At 39.0% G+C, this 15,006-nt stretch overlaps 1 protein-coding gene across 1 annotated transcript; it reads left to right on the top strand.

Moving 5' to 3' along the window:
• The first annotated feature begins 12,165 nt into the window (after nt 1–12,165).
• Nucleotides 12,166–12,844, top strand: LOC110588638 (histone H3.3C-like). The gene is made up of 2 exons (XM_021698992.1): nt 12,166–12,202; nt 12,440–12,844. The coding sequence occupies exons 1-2, from the start codon at nt 12,166–12,168 to the stop codon at nt 12,790–12,792; spliced, it is 390 nt and encodes a 129-aa protein (XP_021554667.1). The 3' UTR covers nt 12,793–12,844.
• The last annotated feature ends 2,162 nt before the right edge of the window (nt 12,845–15,006 follow it).

Below are 15,006 nucleotides of genomic sequence, written 5' to 3' on the forward strand. Positions count from 1 at the left end.
TAAAAAAAGAACCAGGAATTCTAAAACTGAAAAATACAATTTCTGAAATTATAAATTTACTATATTGGCTTAACAGAATGGAAATGATGGAGAAAATGATCGGTAACTTGAAGATAGTTCAATGTAGATGTGTAGAGCACAGAGAAAAAAGATTAGAAAAAAATAAACAGATCTTCAAGGACCTGAGGACAATATTAAATGTCTAACAGACATGAATAAAATCCAAGAAGGAGAGGTAAGGGAGTATAAGGCATACAACTTACTTCAAGAAACAATGCTCCAAAACTTCTCAAATTTGATGAAAGACATAAATTTTCAAAATCAGGAAGCATAGTAAACCCTAGTAGGACATATACAAAGAAAACCATGCCTAGGCACATGACAGGAGCAGTGGAGGGAATGCCCCCAGGCCGAGTCCCAAGTCCTTGAGGGAAGAATGATAGAGAGAGGAGCTGGAGGCAAGGATGGTGATAAATAAGCTTAGTAGCTATACATTAAAAACCCTGGGGCACAACATCCTGACCCTGTGGCTTCCAAGACCTTGTGGATGACAGATCAAGAGCCACAAGTACAGAGCATGCTCTCTCCTCTTCCACTTCTGCCCCAGGGTAACCCCTAGACTCATTATAATACATTTGAATTACAGGTACACACACTCCACCCCCTACCCCCCCAACCATGGAGAAAAGCTGCCAAGAAGATCTGGTACAAACCTTGTAGAGTCAAGAACTCCTCGTCCCAACCTGTGGGAGGAGTTTCTCAAATGATTGGAAGCAGCCTCCATTACAGACCACCCCACTGTAGGTCATAGCTCCTCCCAGCCCAGAGAGACCCAGTAATATCCAATCCTAAAATCACCCACCCCGGTTCCACCTCTGGGAACCTTCCTGCTCTCCCACCTTGAAACTACTTTTGCTTTAATCAACTGCTTTGTTCTTGCTACTTTCTGGCTGTCTTTCTTCCAGCATGGATCCTCACTTAAATCTTCTCGTGTGGAATCCAGGGACTAAGACCTCCATTCATACAATGCAGACTCTCCCACCAGTAACAAAACTGTTGATAACTAGATTTAAAAGAAAATTATAAAAGCAACCAGGGGAAAATGACACATTACATACAGGGGAACAATGACTCAAAATTTATCAAACTTTGACAAACAGAAGCTGTGGAACATTGTCTTTTAATTGCTGACAGAAAAACACTCCCAACTAAGAATCTAGTGAAAATATTCTTTAAATATAAAAATGAAACAAGACATTTTCATATTTTTAAAAAATACTAAGAGAATTCATTTTCAGTAGAACTCTTCTCCAAGATATGCTTTAAAATTTTATTCAGACTGAGGAAAATGATATCAGAATGAAACTTGAATCTACAAGAAAGGCATAAAGAGCATCAGAGATGCCAGCTCTCAGGGTAAATATAAAACTATCCTGGTAAATATACTTGTATATACCTATAAAGCCAAATCCCTATCCAGATATAGATGATCATTCCTCCAGAAAGTTCCACCATCTTCTGTGTCAACTCTCTCTCCCAGAAGAAAACCAACATTCCGGGGGTTTCCCATCCTAGATTAGTCTTACTAATTAGTTTTATCTGCTCTAAAATTCCATTAAATTCAGGGTAAGATCTTGAAACCCACTTAAAAGAAAATAGTTATAAAAACATTTTGATTTGCAAGGCTGAAGCACATCCAGTCTACACTGTGTAGTCAATCCTTTCTTCAGCTGCCCAATATTCTCTTTAAATCTTGTCCCCTAAATAAAGTTTCCCTGGGTGCCCTGAAGAGGCAATGTTGTATGGAAAAGAAAGACACCCTGCTCCTGAACTTCGGGTAAGGTGGAGAGAACAAACTCTAGTGTTCCCATGGATAAAGTAGTGAGACCCACCTCCATTCCCAATTACAGCCTTGAAAGGAAAGAGCCATTAGAGGGGATAAAGTTGAAGATACAAACAATAGAAGGTTGAGTGGCACAAACTCCTGGAGAAGGTGGGAGAACATGGTGTCAAAGGACAAAGTGGCCTTAAACATTAGAAAGGACATCTTATCTCTTGAGACTAGAAGAAAAAGGATAAGATTGATAAGGAAATAAAAACCTTTAAAGTAGTGGGTTCAGGAAACTAAGAGGCATCTGCCTTGATTAATTGACAATTACTGCAATCAAAACAGCTGAACCTGGAGATCCAGTGGACCAGGCATTAATTTACAGAAGGAGTTGTGATTTGAAGGTCAAAACAATTTAACCTTGTACATTTGATAAAGTAAAGTGGTGCAAGCACAACAAAGCAACTACTCTAAAATAATGCTGGATGCCTATTTTACTCTTTAAAGCAAAATTTCAATTAGATCTAGATTCAAATATAGAGAATAAACCATAGAAATACTAGAATTAACTACTCTGATACAGTACCACCCATTGCACACTGTTAATACTAAAAAATATGTCATGATGAGGCCACACATCATTTTTAAGAAAAACTCTTAGCATTTGACATTCACCGCCTTCTTACATACTTGCTTTGCCGTTTCAGCTTTTCTAGGTTACCATTAGTTGGCAAACTTTGCTGAGATGGTAGAGACAGTCTCTAAACTACAGATATTTAAACCTGACCTATGAATTGAAATTGCAAATAAACTGCCAAAGTTGGCCAGAGTAGCTAGTTATGGAGTGTTTTAGCCCTCACAGTCTTTACCAGAGGACCTGTTACATATTTTAACCATTGAAGTTTTTGGAGCCACAGTACAGCTGACCTTGAACAATGTAGGGTTAGGGGCACTGACCCCTGTGGAGTCAGAAATCTGAGTATAACTTCTGACTCCCCCAAAACTTAAGTACGGTTGATAGGAAGCCTTACTGGTAACATAAAAAGTCAATTAACATATATATTGTATGTTAGATGCATTATATAATGCATTCTTGCAATAAAGTAAGCTAGAGAAAAGAAAATTTTATTAAGAAAATCATAAGGAAAGTACATTTATAGTACTGTACTGCAAAAAAAAAAAATCCATGGACCTGCACAATTCAAATCGGGTTGTTCAAGCATCAGCTATATATTGTAATTCAATCAAAATACTCCAATGTTCATTTCCTTTCATTCATCCAATATTACTGATGAGGTCCCACTGAAGAAAGAAACTATATTAGAGGTAAAAACAGAAAGAGTGCAGGCATTTTTCACTCTGAGGAAGTTTAGCTCATAGGAGCCACCTTTAAGTGTCAAGAACCCCTCGTTTGCAGCCTCCCCACTCATCTCCTCCACAATGTCTTGGGTCTTCTTTTCCACATTTCTCATTCTGGAATATTGGAATAATTCAGTGGAATCAGAATATTTCAGATGGCCACCTGGTCTTTTCCTGACCATACCAAATATTATGCCATTCCCTTTATTTCTTCCTTCCAATTTATGCAACCACAAAAATAATAAAATTAAAGTTCTATTTCACTTACTAGCTCACAAAACAGTTGACTCAGCTGCATACATCTTGCCTTCTTTCCATAACACCTTTAGGAATTATTTTAAAACTAGGGGAGTGCTAGGGAACATTCCTACCTTCTGTGGACTGATTCTTATTTCAGAAATAAATAAATAAATAAGTCACTGCAAACATGACTGGTGGGTGAGATAACAGAATCAAGATATAGTATCTCATGTACCCTTTGGAATTAATTTTGCCATTTTATAAAACACATTTAGATATCACTTTCCACCTGCACCTCCTGGAATTCCTGGAGCAGTGTACCAGCAGCACTTAACTATTATCAACCTATGTATCAGCAGCTTTTGTATTTATTTTTTCTCTGCTCAACTTCAGGAACCTGACTGAAAAATAATGGGTCCAGCCTCTCTCCTGGCCACTGAAAGCAAGAGGATGCTCGCCATCCACCATTCACATCAGCTTGATGATTGCTCCCTCTTCCCTTGACTTTGGGCATTTTAAGATGCTTTGTTAGAGAAAAGACATAAAACTTATGCTTTAAGTGCTTTAAAATGTTGAGATAAGAATCCTGCTCAATTTGTGTTAACTCACAAAGCACATTGTATGCAGCTCAGAGGCACATCTGAGTCAGAGACTGCATTTATAATGATCGGTTCTTCAATGTTGGTCTTCACTTCTTCCCCAGTGACCTCAGCTCGCAAGTGAACTTAAAAATTGTCTTACATGTTTTAAGTAGATAAGCGTCTGAGCAGATCTTTGTCTTAAGACTGTTCTAAGCCTGGGTGACTCAGTTGGTTAAGCGACTGCCTCCGGCTCAGGTCATGATCCTGGAGTCCCGGGATCGAGTCCCGCATCGGGCTCCCTGCTTGGCAGGGAGTCTGCTTCTCCCTCTGACCCTCCCCACTCTCATGTGCTCGCTCTCTCAAATAAATAAATAAAGTCTTTAAAAAAAAAAAAAGACTGTTGTATCTTTTTCACAGTTACTTCATGAGGATCAGTTTCCAGAAGATAATGTTAAGTTTGGAGAATAGTTATGATGTCACAGGTGAAATGTTCTGGCCTAAAGGTCCTTTAGGCTATAATTTAAAGACAGTAACCAAAGCAGCATGGAGTCCTCCTAGTTTACCAAGGTCAAGGCATATGAGGTGAGAAACAGAAAGGTCTGGCTGGATGTCACACACAATTAGAAAAGGGAAGTTTACCTGAAGTCTTTGGCCTGGAAGTCAATGGCATCCACGGTGAAGGTTAAGATTATTACCCAGGGTCAACTTCTTGGGCATGCAACTGTGCACTCTCACAGGCCCAGGTTCAGAAGTGCCCCCACGCTTGGTTTCATGCTCTGCAGTCACCATCTTAAAATTATTGCTAATTTCTGAATAAGGATTCTGCATTGTCATTTTGCACTGGGCCCTATTTACAAATTATTTTGCAAATAATTTTACAAATTATTCAGCCAGTCCTGTTGTCACTTTTTCTTCTTTGTATATATCGTGAGGCAGGAAAAAAGAAAAGGAAGAATCAGTTGAAGTCAAAGTGGTTACTAATAAATTTTGGCTGTGGGACTTCTGGATTTCTTCTCTCTATCTCCATCTCTTTGCCCGACTAAGCCATTCAGCACATTTTAAAATTATGCCATCTGACGCCTCAATTCCCATCTGCTCTGATTTCAAATAAGAAGCTGAATAATAGTAAAATATATACCCAGGCCTTTTTTCCTTGCTTTTTGGAAACATCCATTTTAGGGAAAGGAACTATACAGGAGGAATATGCTTTAGCAAGAGGTCCTTGGAGGCAGGTTGGGAAAGAGAAAATAAAAGAAATGAAAGTCACTTTCTAGGAAGAAATGAAAAGAGATCTTTGACACTCCAGAAGATGTAAAAGCAAAAATAAGATGACATTTTCAGAAAATGATCCAGTTCCCCTTCTCCTGGTAGAATCAGCCCAGTTCCATGATACAGAATCATGACAAGGGGACACTGGATTACAAAGCCCACACAGCATCTCAGAAGGTAGTCAAGACTATAGCCTGAACAAATAAGAGGTTTACTTTTTTGTCAACACAGAGAGGAGATAGCTAATTTAGCAAATGCAGTTCTGTTTTTTTCTAAGACTTAGCATTTGCACATGCAAGGGTGAGCCTAGGAGAGAGAAAGAAGAAGCTAGGAGGGAAGAGGATTCAGAGTATATGTTAATGTAGGGGCCGAAGTCTTCCCCTCTGCCCTTCTAGGTTCTTTGGTGGTCTAATAATTAAACTGACAGAAGGCAGATTAACAGGAGAAAAATAAACAAAAGTGACTTACATGTATTCATGGGAGAGACCCAGAAAAGCTGACTTACTCTCCAAAATGCCTGAAGCCAACACTTTAAATACCAAAAAGCTAAATATGAATAGCTAAAGACAAAAGAAGATGCTGGGGTAGGGAGGGAGTTATGGGGGTCTAAGAAATAACAAGTATATGGTTGTTGTGCAGAGTTAAGTCCTTGTCTTCTCCATTGATAGAGTTTCCGGAGATTTAGGGTCATCCCCCTCTTTCTCTGTACAGTGAGGGAGACACCCTTTCAAATGGAGATCTCCTTTATACATGTTAATGGCTTTCACAAAAGGGTAACTTTTCTCCTTAGTTTTCTTAGAGCTTCTCTTGTGTTTGCAGTTTCTCAAATAATAATAATAATAGTGATAATAATCAGCCTAATACTTACGCCAGAGAGACATATTTTGAAGTGGCAAATTCTGCTCCCTTACATTGGGTACACATAGAGGGTGGTGAGGGGAGATGGAAGTCACACCTGCTGGGGAGGATGGAGAAAGGCAGGAGGATAAATACAGAAGCAAGCGAGGCTCAGTGTCTGGGTGCTAGGAAAGGAATGGCACTTCTGTATCAGCAGGTGATGTGAATGAGTTCCATAGTCTCAGGTGATCCAGGAACTCTCATGACTTCCATTTGCACTAAAGTTTGATATATGCTATATAGTATTTTTTCTTAATTAAACTTCTTAATTAAACTTTAGGGCAAAACACTTGTCTTTTATTTCAGATATCCCCAGGAGTGCTGGAAAAGGGAAATGTACCACTAGGAATTATTCCACAAAAGTAATTACCTGAAGGAATTCATGAAACAAGTGTACTGATTCAGGTTTTACACATGCGATTAGTCATATTTGAAAAATCTTAATGCAAACAAAATATTTGTATTCTCTGCGGATGGTATTGGCTCTAAAAAGGAAGTCATTTCCATGTTGAAATGACTGTAGAGCCTACAAAAGTGGAAAAAGCAGCAGACTGGGAATATTGATTCTGCATATAATTCCACTTCTGCTACAACCTAACTATTGGACATTGGCCAGTCATTACCTGTGTGACTGTCATAGGTTGAAAAAGGAAGTGTTTAGAGCAACGGGATATCAAACCCAGCAACATTGGCATGACTGGGAACTTAGAAATGCAAATTCCCAAGCTCTATCCAAAGACCTACCGAGTCAGAAACTCTGGGGCCTAGCAACCTGTGTTTTAACAAGACTTCCAAGTCATTCTAATACATGTTGAAAATTGAAAACTACTGAATTAGATGAACTCCACCTTTCCTGACAGCTCAAAAATTCTACAGCACTGACTTCAATGTCATCACCATCAATAATATATATCAAGAGCTTACTCTGACCCCACCCTGCCTCAGGCACTTTATGTATAATAATCTATCTAATTATCACAATACTCCAGGAAGTAAATTATTACCACTTGGCCAATGAGCTACGAAAGTGTCTGGTAGTTGTGGTGAAAATCACCACCCAGATACTTCTTCAAGGAAGGACTGTTCCTCCAGCTATCAGCAACTTCAAGGTTCTCCTCAGCTCAGAGAGCCCTTTGTCCAAGGATACATTCTTTCCAGGGAAGCAATGAATAACAAAAGGGTTTTAAGGCCTGACTCCACCCTGGGGCAACTCTGACAGGTATATATGTTCCAGAATTCCCCATGGTTGGTGGAGTCTTTGTTAGGCCTATATCACAGCTCAATTTCTCTCTGCCCAGTCCTGTTTGCTTTCCCTCCCTTTCACATATATTGACTCCTAAATATCCTACACACCAAACTTCTCAGCACCTGCTTTGGAAAAACCCATTTTACAACAGTAGGTGAAGACAAGCTAGAGGCCAGGAATTAGTAAGGCCTGGATTCAAATCCAGATGGTTGGACTCTAAGCCTTAGGCTCTTAAGTATTAATTTGTCACCCACTTGGACTTGTAAATTAGTGGTTCAAGCATTTGAACAGGAGACCTTGGAAATAATTTAATTTTACAAATGAGGAAACCAAGGCTAGATTGCACGTTTGTCCCTGGTTGGTAGTGAGCAAGCACTGACTTGATCTGAGATGTTCCAACTCCCAGTGTTCTTTTTCCTGTTACATCCCACCTTAAGAAAAATATTCACATATTATAATACCAGTGAGATAAGACTGTTAGGTAAATTGTAACTGTACTGGGGAACATGAGCCACAAAGCCTAGGAGACCTAACAGCTGATAACACAGAAATACCAAGGATAGTAAGAGACAACTATCAACAATTATAAGCCAGTAAAGTGGATAACCTAGAAGACATGCATAAGTTATTAGAAACACACAACCTAGCAAGATTAGATCCTGAAGAAATAGAAGATCTGAAGTGACCAATAATAAGTAATGAGACTGATTCAGTAATCAAAAACCTTCCAACAAAGAAAAGACAGATGGCTTCACTAATGAATTCTACCAAACATTTAAAGAACTAACACTAATCCTTCTCAACCTCTTCCAAAAAATAGAAGAGGACACACTGCCAAACTCATTATTTGAGGCCAAAATTACCCTGACACTAAAGCCAGATAAAGATCCCACAAGAAAAAAAACAACAACAACAACTATGGGTCAATATCACTGATGAATATAGATGTAAAAATCATCAACAAAATATTAGCAAACTCATCCCAACAGCATATTAAAAGGATCATACACCACAGCCAAGTGGGGTTAATCTCTGGGTTGCAAATAAATTAATGTTATTCACCACATAACAAAATGAAGGATAAAAGTCACATAATCATCTTAATTGATGCTGAAAAAGCATTTGACAAAATTCAAAACCCTTTTGGGGCACCTGGGTGGCTCAGTCAGTTAAGCATATGACTCTTGATTTTGACTCAGGTCATGATCTCAGGGTTGCAAGATTGAGCCCGATGTCGGGCTCCATGCTGGGTGTGGAGCCTGCTTAAGATTCTCTCTCTCTCTCTGTCAACCTCTACCCCTCCCCACTCTATCTCCTTTTCTTAAAAAAAAAAAAAATTCAACACCTTTTCATGATAAACATTTTTAAACTAGGTACAGAAGGAATTTATATCAACATACAAAGGCCATATATGACTCGTCCACAGCTACCATCAAAAACTGAAATCTTTTTGCCTGAGTTCAGGCTGCTATAACAAATCCTATAGTGGCCTAAACAACAGAAATTTATTTTTCACAGTTCTGGATATGATAGGAAGTCTAACATCAAGATGCCAATTGATTTGATTCCTGGTAAGGGCCTTCTTCCTGATTTGTAGACAGCTGCCTTCTTGCTATATCTTCACATCGGAGAGAGAGAGAGAGAAATCATCTCTCTCTTCTTATAAGGACACTAATCCCATACATGAGGGTTCTAACCTCATGACCTAATTCTTCCCAAAGGCCCTACTTCCAAATAACATCACACTGGGGATTAGGGTTTCAACATATGAATTTTGGAAAACACAAACACTCAGTCCATAGCACTTTTCCTCTAAGGTCAGGAACAAGACAAGATGCCCATTCTTACCACTTCTGTTCAAAACAATTAGGCAAGAAAAAGGAATAAAATGCATCCAAATCAGAAAGGGAGAAGTAAAATTATCTCTGCAGATAACATGACCATACATGTAGATAACCCTAAACATTAAAAAAAAAAAAAAAAAAAAAACCTTCTCAGAGCTAATAAACAAATTCAGCTAAGTTTCAGGATATAAAATCAACAGACAAAAAAATAGTCTATTCACGTAACAACAAACTAACCAAAAAGGAAATTAAGAAAACAATTCCATTACAATAGCATCAAAAAGAATAAAATACTTAGGAATAAACTTAACCAAAGAGATGAAAGATATGTATACTGAAAACTACAAAACACTGATGAAAGAAATTTAAGATACAAATAAATGGAAAGACATTGTGTTTGTATATTGAAAGACTTAATAATGTTAAAATGTCCATACCACCCAAAGACATCTACAAATTCAAATCTGTATCATGCTCTCTCTTAAAAATAATCTTTTTTAAAAAAAGAAAATATAGTATATATAATGGAATATTATTCAGTCTTTAAAAAGAAAGAAATCCTTCCATATGTGACAACATGGGTGAACCTCGAGGACATTTTGATAAACTAAATAAGCCAGTCACAAAAAGACAAACAGGTTATGATTCCACTTATATGAGGTACTTAAAATAGGCAAAATCATAAATCAAAGAGTGGAATAGTGGTGACTAGGGGCTGGAGGGAAGGGAGAAGTGGGAAGTTGTTTTCAATGGGTATACAATTTCAGTTACACTAAATGTATAAGTTCTAGAGATTTGCTATACAACATAGAGCCTACAGTTACCAATACTATACTGTACACTTAAATACTTGGCTAAAAGGGTAGATCTCATGTTATGTGTTCTTACTACCAAAACCAAAACAAAATAAAACAAAGGGGCAGAGGGAACTTTTGGAAGATGATGGTTATATTTATTACCTTGATTGTGGTGGTAGTTTCATGGGTATTTCCGTATGTCAAAACTCATCAAATTGTACACATTAAATATGTGTAGTGTTTTATATACCAATTATACTTTAATACAGCTGTAAAAAAAGAAAAAAAAAACCTGGAGTATGATTTCTGGTTACACATGAAACAAAGAAATAAAAATTTTTAAAGCAAGTAACCATCACCAAAAAAGAACTTTCACTGGAAAGAAAGACCTAAAAATGTTATAACCAGGGTAAGTGTTTTAGTGCAATGATGATCAATATTGGCTGCTCAATGGAATTACTAGAAATCCTCATTTAATTGGTATAGGGTATGATCTGGGCATTGGGATTTTTTTTTAAGCTCCCCAGGTGACTCTACTATTCAGTGAAGACTGAAAACTACTGCTTCAGGGTAAACTCAATTCTCATAACATAGCAAACAGTTCCTTATAGAAGAAAGCACTCCTGTGTGGTAAATTTGGAAGGACACTTAAATATTTCATTTTATGAGGTGAGGTACCTGATAGATTTAATAGCATAGAGGGATTTGCCCCAACAGCGATGAGATACAAAATAAAAGTGCATTTCTACTGTAAAGTAGTAGGGTGGGGACACAAATTTCACCTACTTCCTCCCTCTTCCTCTCCCCAAATTCAGCCTTGTATGGATCACAACCATCAAAGCCACTATTGACCAGCCCAAGAATGATACAAATACTCTAGGCAGATGACTCTATCCTGATAGTAAAAACAGATAACTTTATAGAACTTTATACGTCACATAGGATTGCAAAGACATTATCACATTTAATCTCAGACCTATCTCTTGGTTTACCCTTCAGGCATATGCCCAAAGTAAGTAACAAACTAAAATATTTGTGTGCCCAGTATTCATTCAACAGCTTTTATCCAACAAGTATTTATTGAACGTCAGCTATGTACAAAGTATGAGAGGACACTCAATAGGAAAGGATAGAAATATGAATTAAATACTGATCCTTAAAGACGTTTACATTCTTATAGAGAACATAAGACAAATGTGTAACTATGCCACAAAATATGGCATAGAGAAAATGCAATGAAACTTCAGATTAGAGAAACTACATCTGGATGGACAGATGATAAGTTCAAGCTTGGTGGAAGACAGGAGGAAACAAACCAAAAAGACAGTCGGATGGGGATCAGCTCTCCAAAACCACTCAGTGTGCTGATCATTGTAAAGGAGAAGGATTTGGACATGGGAAGGACGATAAAGAGTAGATAGAATGGGGCGGACCAGGAATTCCTGACATAGGGAATCAACGAGAAGCCATATTTTACTTATTTTTTTTATTTTTCTTATTTATTTGAGAGAGAGCATGAGATGGGGGAAGGTCAGAGGGAGAAGCAGACTCCCTGCTGAGCAGGTAGTCCGATGCGGGGCTCGATCCCTGGACTCCAGGATCATGACCTGAGCCGAAAGCAGTCACTTAACCAACTGAGCCACCGAGGCGCCCGAGAAGCCATATTTTAGAATCATGTGATATAGGCCATGCATGACAGAGAACCATTTTTGCTTGGCGAGGCTAGAGCAAAGAATGTTCAAAAGGGACTAAGAGAAAACAGAGAAAAGTTGTAAGATCAGACCCTGAAGAACAAACATACCTGGCTAAGGAGTCAGGGCATTAAACCATGTCCACATTTTCCAGCAAGGTACTGATACGGCCCGAGCTCTGCTTCAAGAAGTTCATAATAGCAGCAAGAAAGGGAGCCCAAGCAGAAAGTTACCACAAGTATAACGAAGGCCTAACACACAATTAACAATATGCACATTTCTTCTGTCAAGAAACCAGACTGGGTGTTCGCAGCCGCCGCCATGCGGCCATCGCTCACCAACGCCAGCACCGCCTCTAGCTCCGCGAGCTCCAGCCGAAGGAGAAGGGGGGTAAGTGAGGAGGTTTCTGTACCATGGCTCCTACAAAGCAGACTGCCCGCAAATCGACCAGTGATTTTTTTTTTTTTTTTTAAGATTTTATTTATTTATTTGACAGAGAGAGACACAGCGAGAGAGGGAACACAAGCAGGGGGAGTGGGAGAGGGAGAAGCAGGCTCCCCACAGAGCAGGGAGCCTGATGCGGGACTCGATCCCAAGACCCTGGGACCACGACCCCAGCCGAAGGCAGTCGCCCAACCAACTGAGCCACCCAGGTGCCCTCGACCGGTGAATAAAGCACCGAGGCAGAACTGGCTACAAAAGCCACTCGCAAGAGTGCACCCTCTACTGGAAGGGTGAAGAAACCTCGTCGTTACAGGCCTGGGACTGTGGCACTCCGTGCAATTAGACGTTATCAGAAATCCACTGAAAATCTGATCTGCAAACTTTCTTTCCAGCGTCTGGTGCGAGAAATTGCTCAGGACTTCAAAACAGATCTGGGATTCCAGAGTACAGCTATTGGTGCTTTGCAGGAGGCAAGCGAGGCCTATCTTGTGGGCTTCTTTGAAGACACCAACCTGTGTGCTATCCATGCCAAATGTGTCACAATTATGCCAAAAGACATCCAGCTAGCGCGCCGCATACGTGGAGAACGTGCTTAAGAATCCACTATGATGGAAAACATTTCATTTCTTAAAAAAAAAAAAAAATTATCTTCTTCCTGTTATTGGTAGTTCTGAACACTAGATATTTTTTTTCCATGGGGTCAAAAGGTACCTAAGTATTTGATTGCAAGTGGAAAAATAGGGGACAGAAATCAGGTATTGGCAGGTTTTCCATTGTCATTTGTGTGTGAATTTTTAATATAAACGCAGGAACATATAGCATTAATGCCAGTCAAAATGTTTCAGTGAACACATTACAGCAGTTCAAATTGAGGGAGACACAAAGAAATGGAAAAATGTTCCATGCTCATGGATTGGAAGAACAAATATTGTGAAAAATGTCAATGCTACCTAGAGCAATCTACACATTTAATGCAATCCCTATCAAAATACCATCCACTTTTTTCAAAGAAATGGAACAAATAATCCTAAACTTTGTATGGAACCAGAAAAGACCCCAAATAGCCAGAGGAATGTTGAAAAAGAAAAGCAAAGCTGGTGGCATCACAATTCCGGACTTCCAGCTCTATTACAAAGCTGTCATCATCAAGACAGTATGGTACTGCCACAAAAACAGACACATAGATCAATGGAACAGAATAGAGAGCCCAGAAATGGACCCTCAACTCTATGGTCAACTCATCTTTGACAAAGCAGGAAAGAATGTCCAATGGAAAAAAGACAGTCTCTTCAACAAATGGTGTTGGGAAAATTGGACAGCCACATGCAGAAGAATGAAACTGGACCATTTCCTTACACCACACACAAAAATAGACTCAAAATAGATGAAAGAACTCAATGTGAGACAGGAATCCATCAAAATCTTAGAAGAGAACACAGGCAGCAACCTCTTCGACCTCAGCCACAGCAACTTCTTCCTAGACACATCACCAAAGGCAAGGGAAGCAAGGGCAAAAATGAACTACTGGGTCTTCATCAAGATAAAAACTTTTGCACAGCAAAGGAAACAGTCAACAAAACCAAAAGACAACTGACAGAATAGGAGAAGATATTTGCAAATGACATAACAGATAAAGCGTTAGTATCCAAAATCTATAAAGAACTGATCAAATTCAACACCCAAAGAACAAATGATCCAATCAAGAAATGGGCAGAAGACATGAACAGACATTTCTGCAAAGAAGACATCCAAATGGCCAACAGACACATGAAAAAGTGCTCAACATCACTCGACATCAGGGAAATCCAAATCAAAACCTCAATGAGATATCACCTCACACCAGTCAGAATGGCTAAAATTAACAAGTCAGGAAATGACATATGTTGGCAGGGATGCGGAGAAAGGGGAACGCTCCTACACTGTTGGTGGGAATGCAAGCCGGTGCAGCCACTCTGGAAAACAATATGGAGGTTCCTCAAAAAGTTGAAAATAGAGCTACCCTATGACCCAGCAATTGTACTACCGGGTATTTACCCCAAAGATACAAATGTAGTGATCTGAAGGGGTATGTGTACCCCAATATTTATAGCAGCAATGTCCACAACAGCCAAACTATGGAAAGAGCCAAGATGTCCATCAACAGATGAATGGATAAAGAAGATGTGGTATATACACACAATAGAATATTAGGCAGCCATCAAAAAAAACCGAAATCTTGCCATTTGCAATGACATGGATAAACTAGAGGGTATTATGCTAAGCGAAATAAGTCAATCAGAGAACAACAAGTATCATATGATCTCACTGATACAAGGAATTCTTAATTTCAGGAAACAAACTGAAGGTTGCTGGAGTGGTGGGGGTGGGAGGGATGGGTGGCTGGGTGATAGATATTGCGGAGGGTATGTGCTATGGTGAGTGCTGTGAATTGTGTAAGACTGATGAATCACAGACCTGTACCTCTGAAACAAATAATACATTATATGTTGGAAAAAAAAAAAGAAAAAGAAGAAGATAGTAAGAAGGGAAAAATAAAGGGAAAATCGGAGGGGGAGACAAACCATGAGAGACTATGGACTCTGAGAAACAAACTGAGGGTTTTAAGGGGGGGGACTCGTTAACCTGGTGATGGGTATTAAGGAGGGCACGTATTGAATGGAGCACTGGGTGTTATACGCAAACAATGAATCATGGAACACTACATCAAAAACTAAAGATGTAATGTATGGTGACTAACATAACATAATAAAATTAAATTAAAAAAAAGAAAGAAAGAAAGAAAGAAAGAAAGAAAGAAAGAAAGAAAGAAA

Source organism: Neomonachus schauinslandi, chromosome 2 (assembly GCF_002201575.2).
Source record: "Neomonachus schauinslandi chromosome 2, ASM220157v2, whole genome shotgun sequence".
Lineage (NCBI taxonomy): Eukaryota > Metazoa > Chordata > Mammalia > Carnivora > Phocidae > Neomonachus > Neomonachus schauinslandi.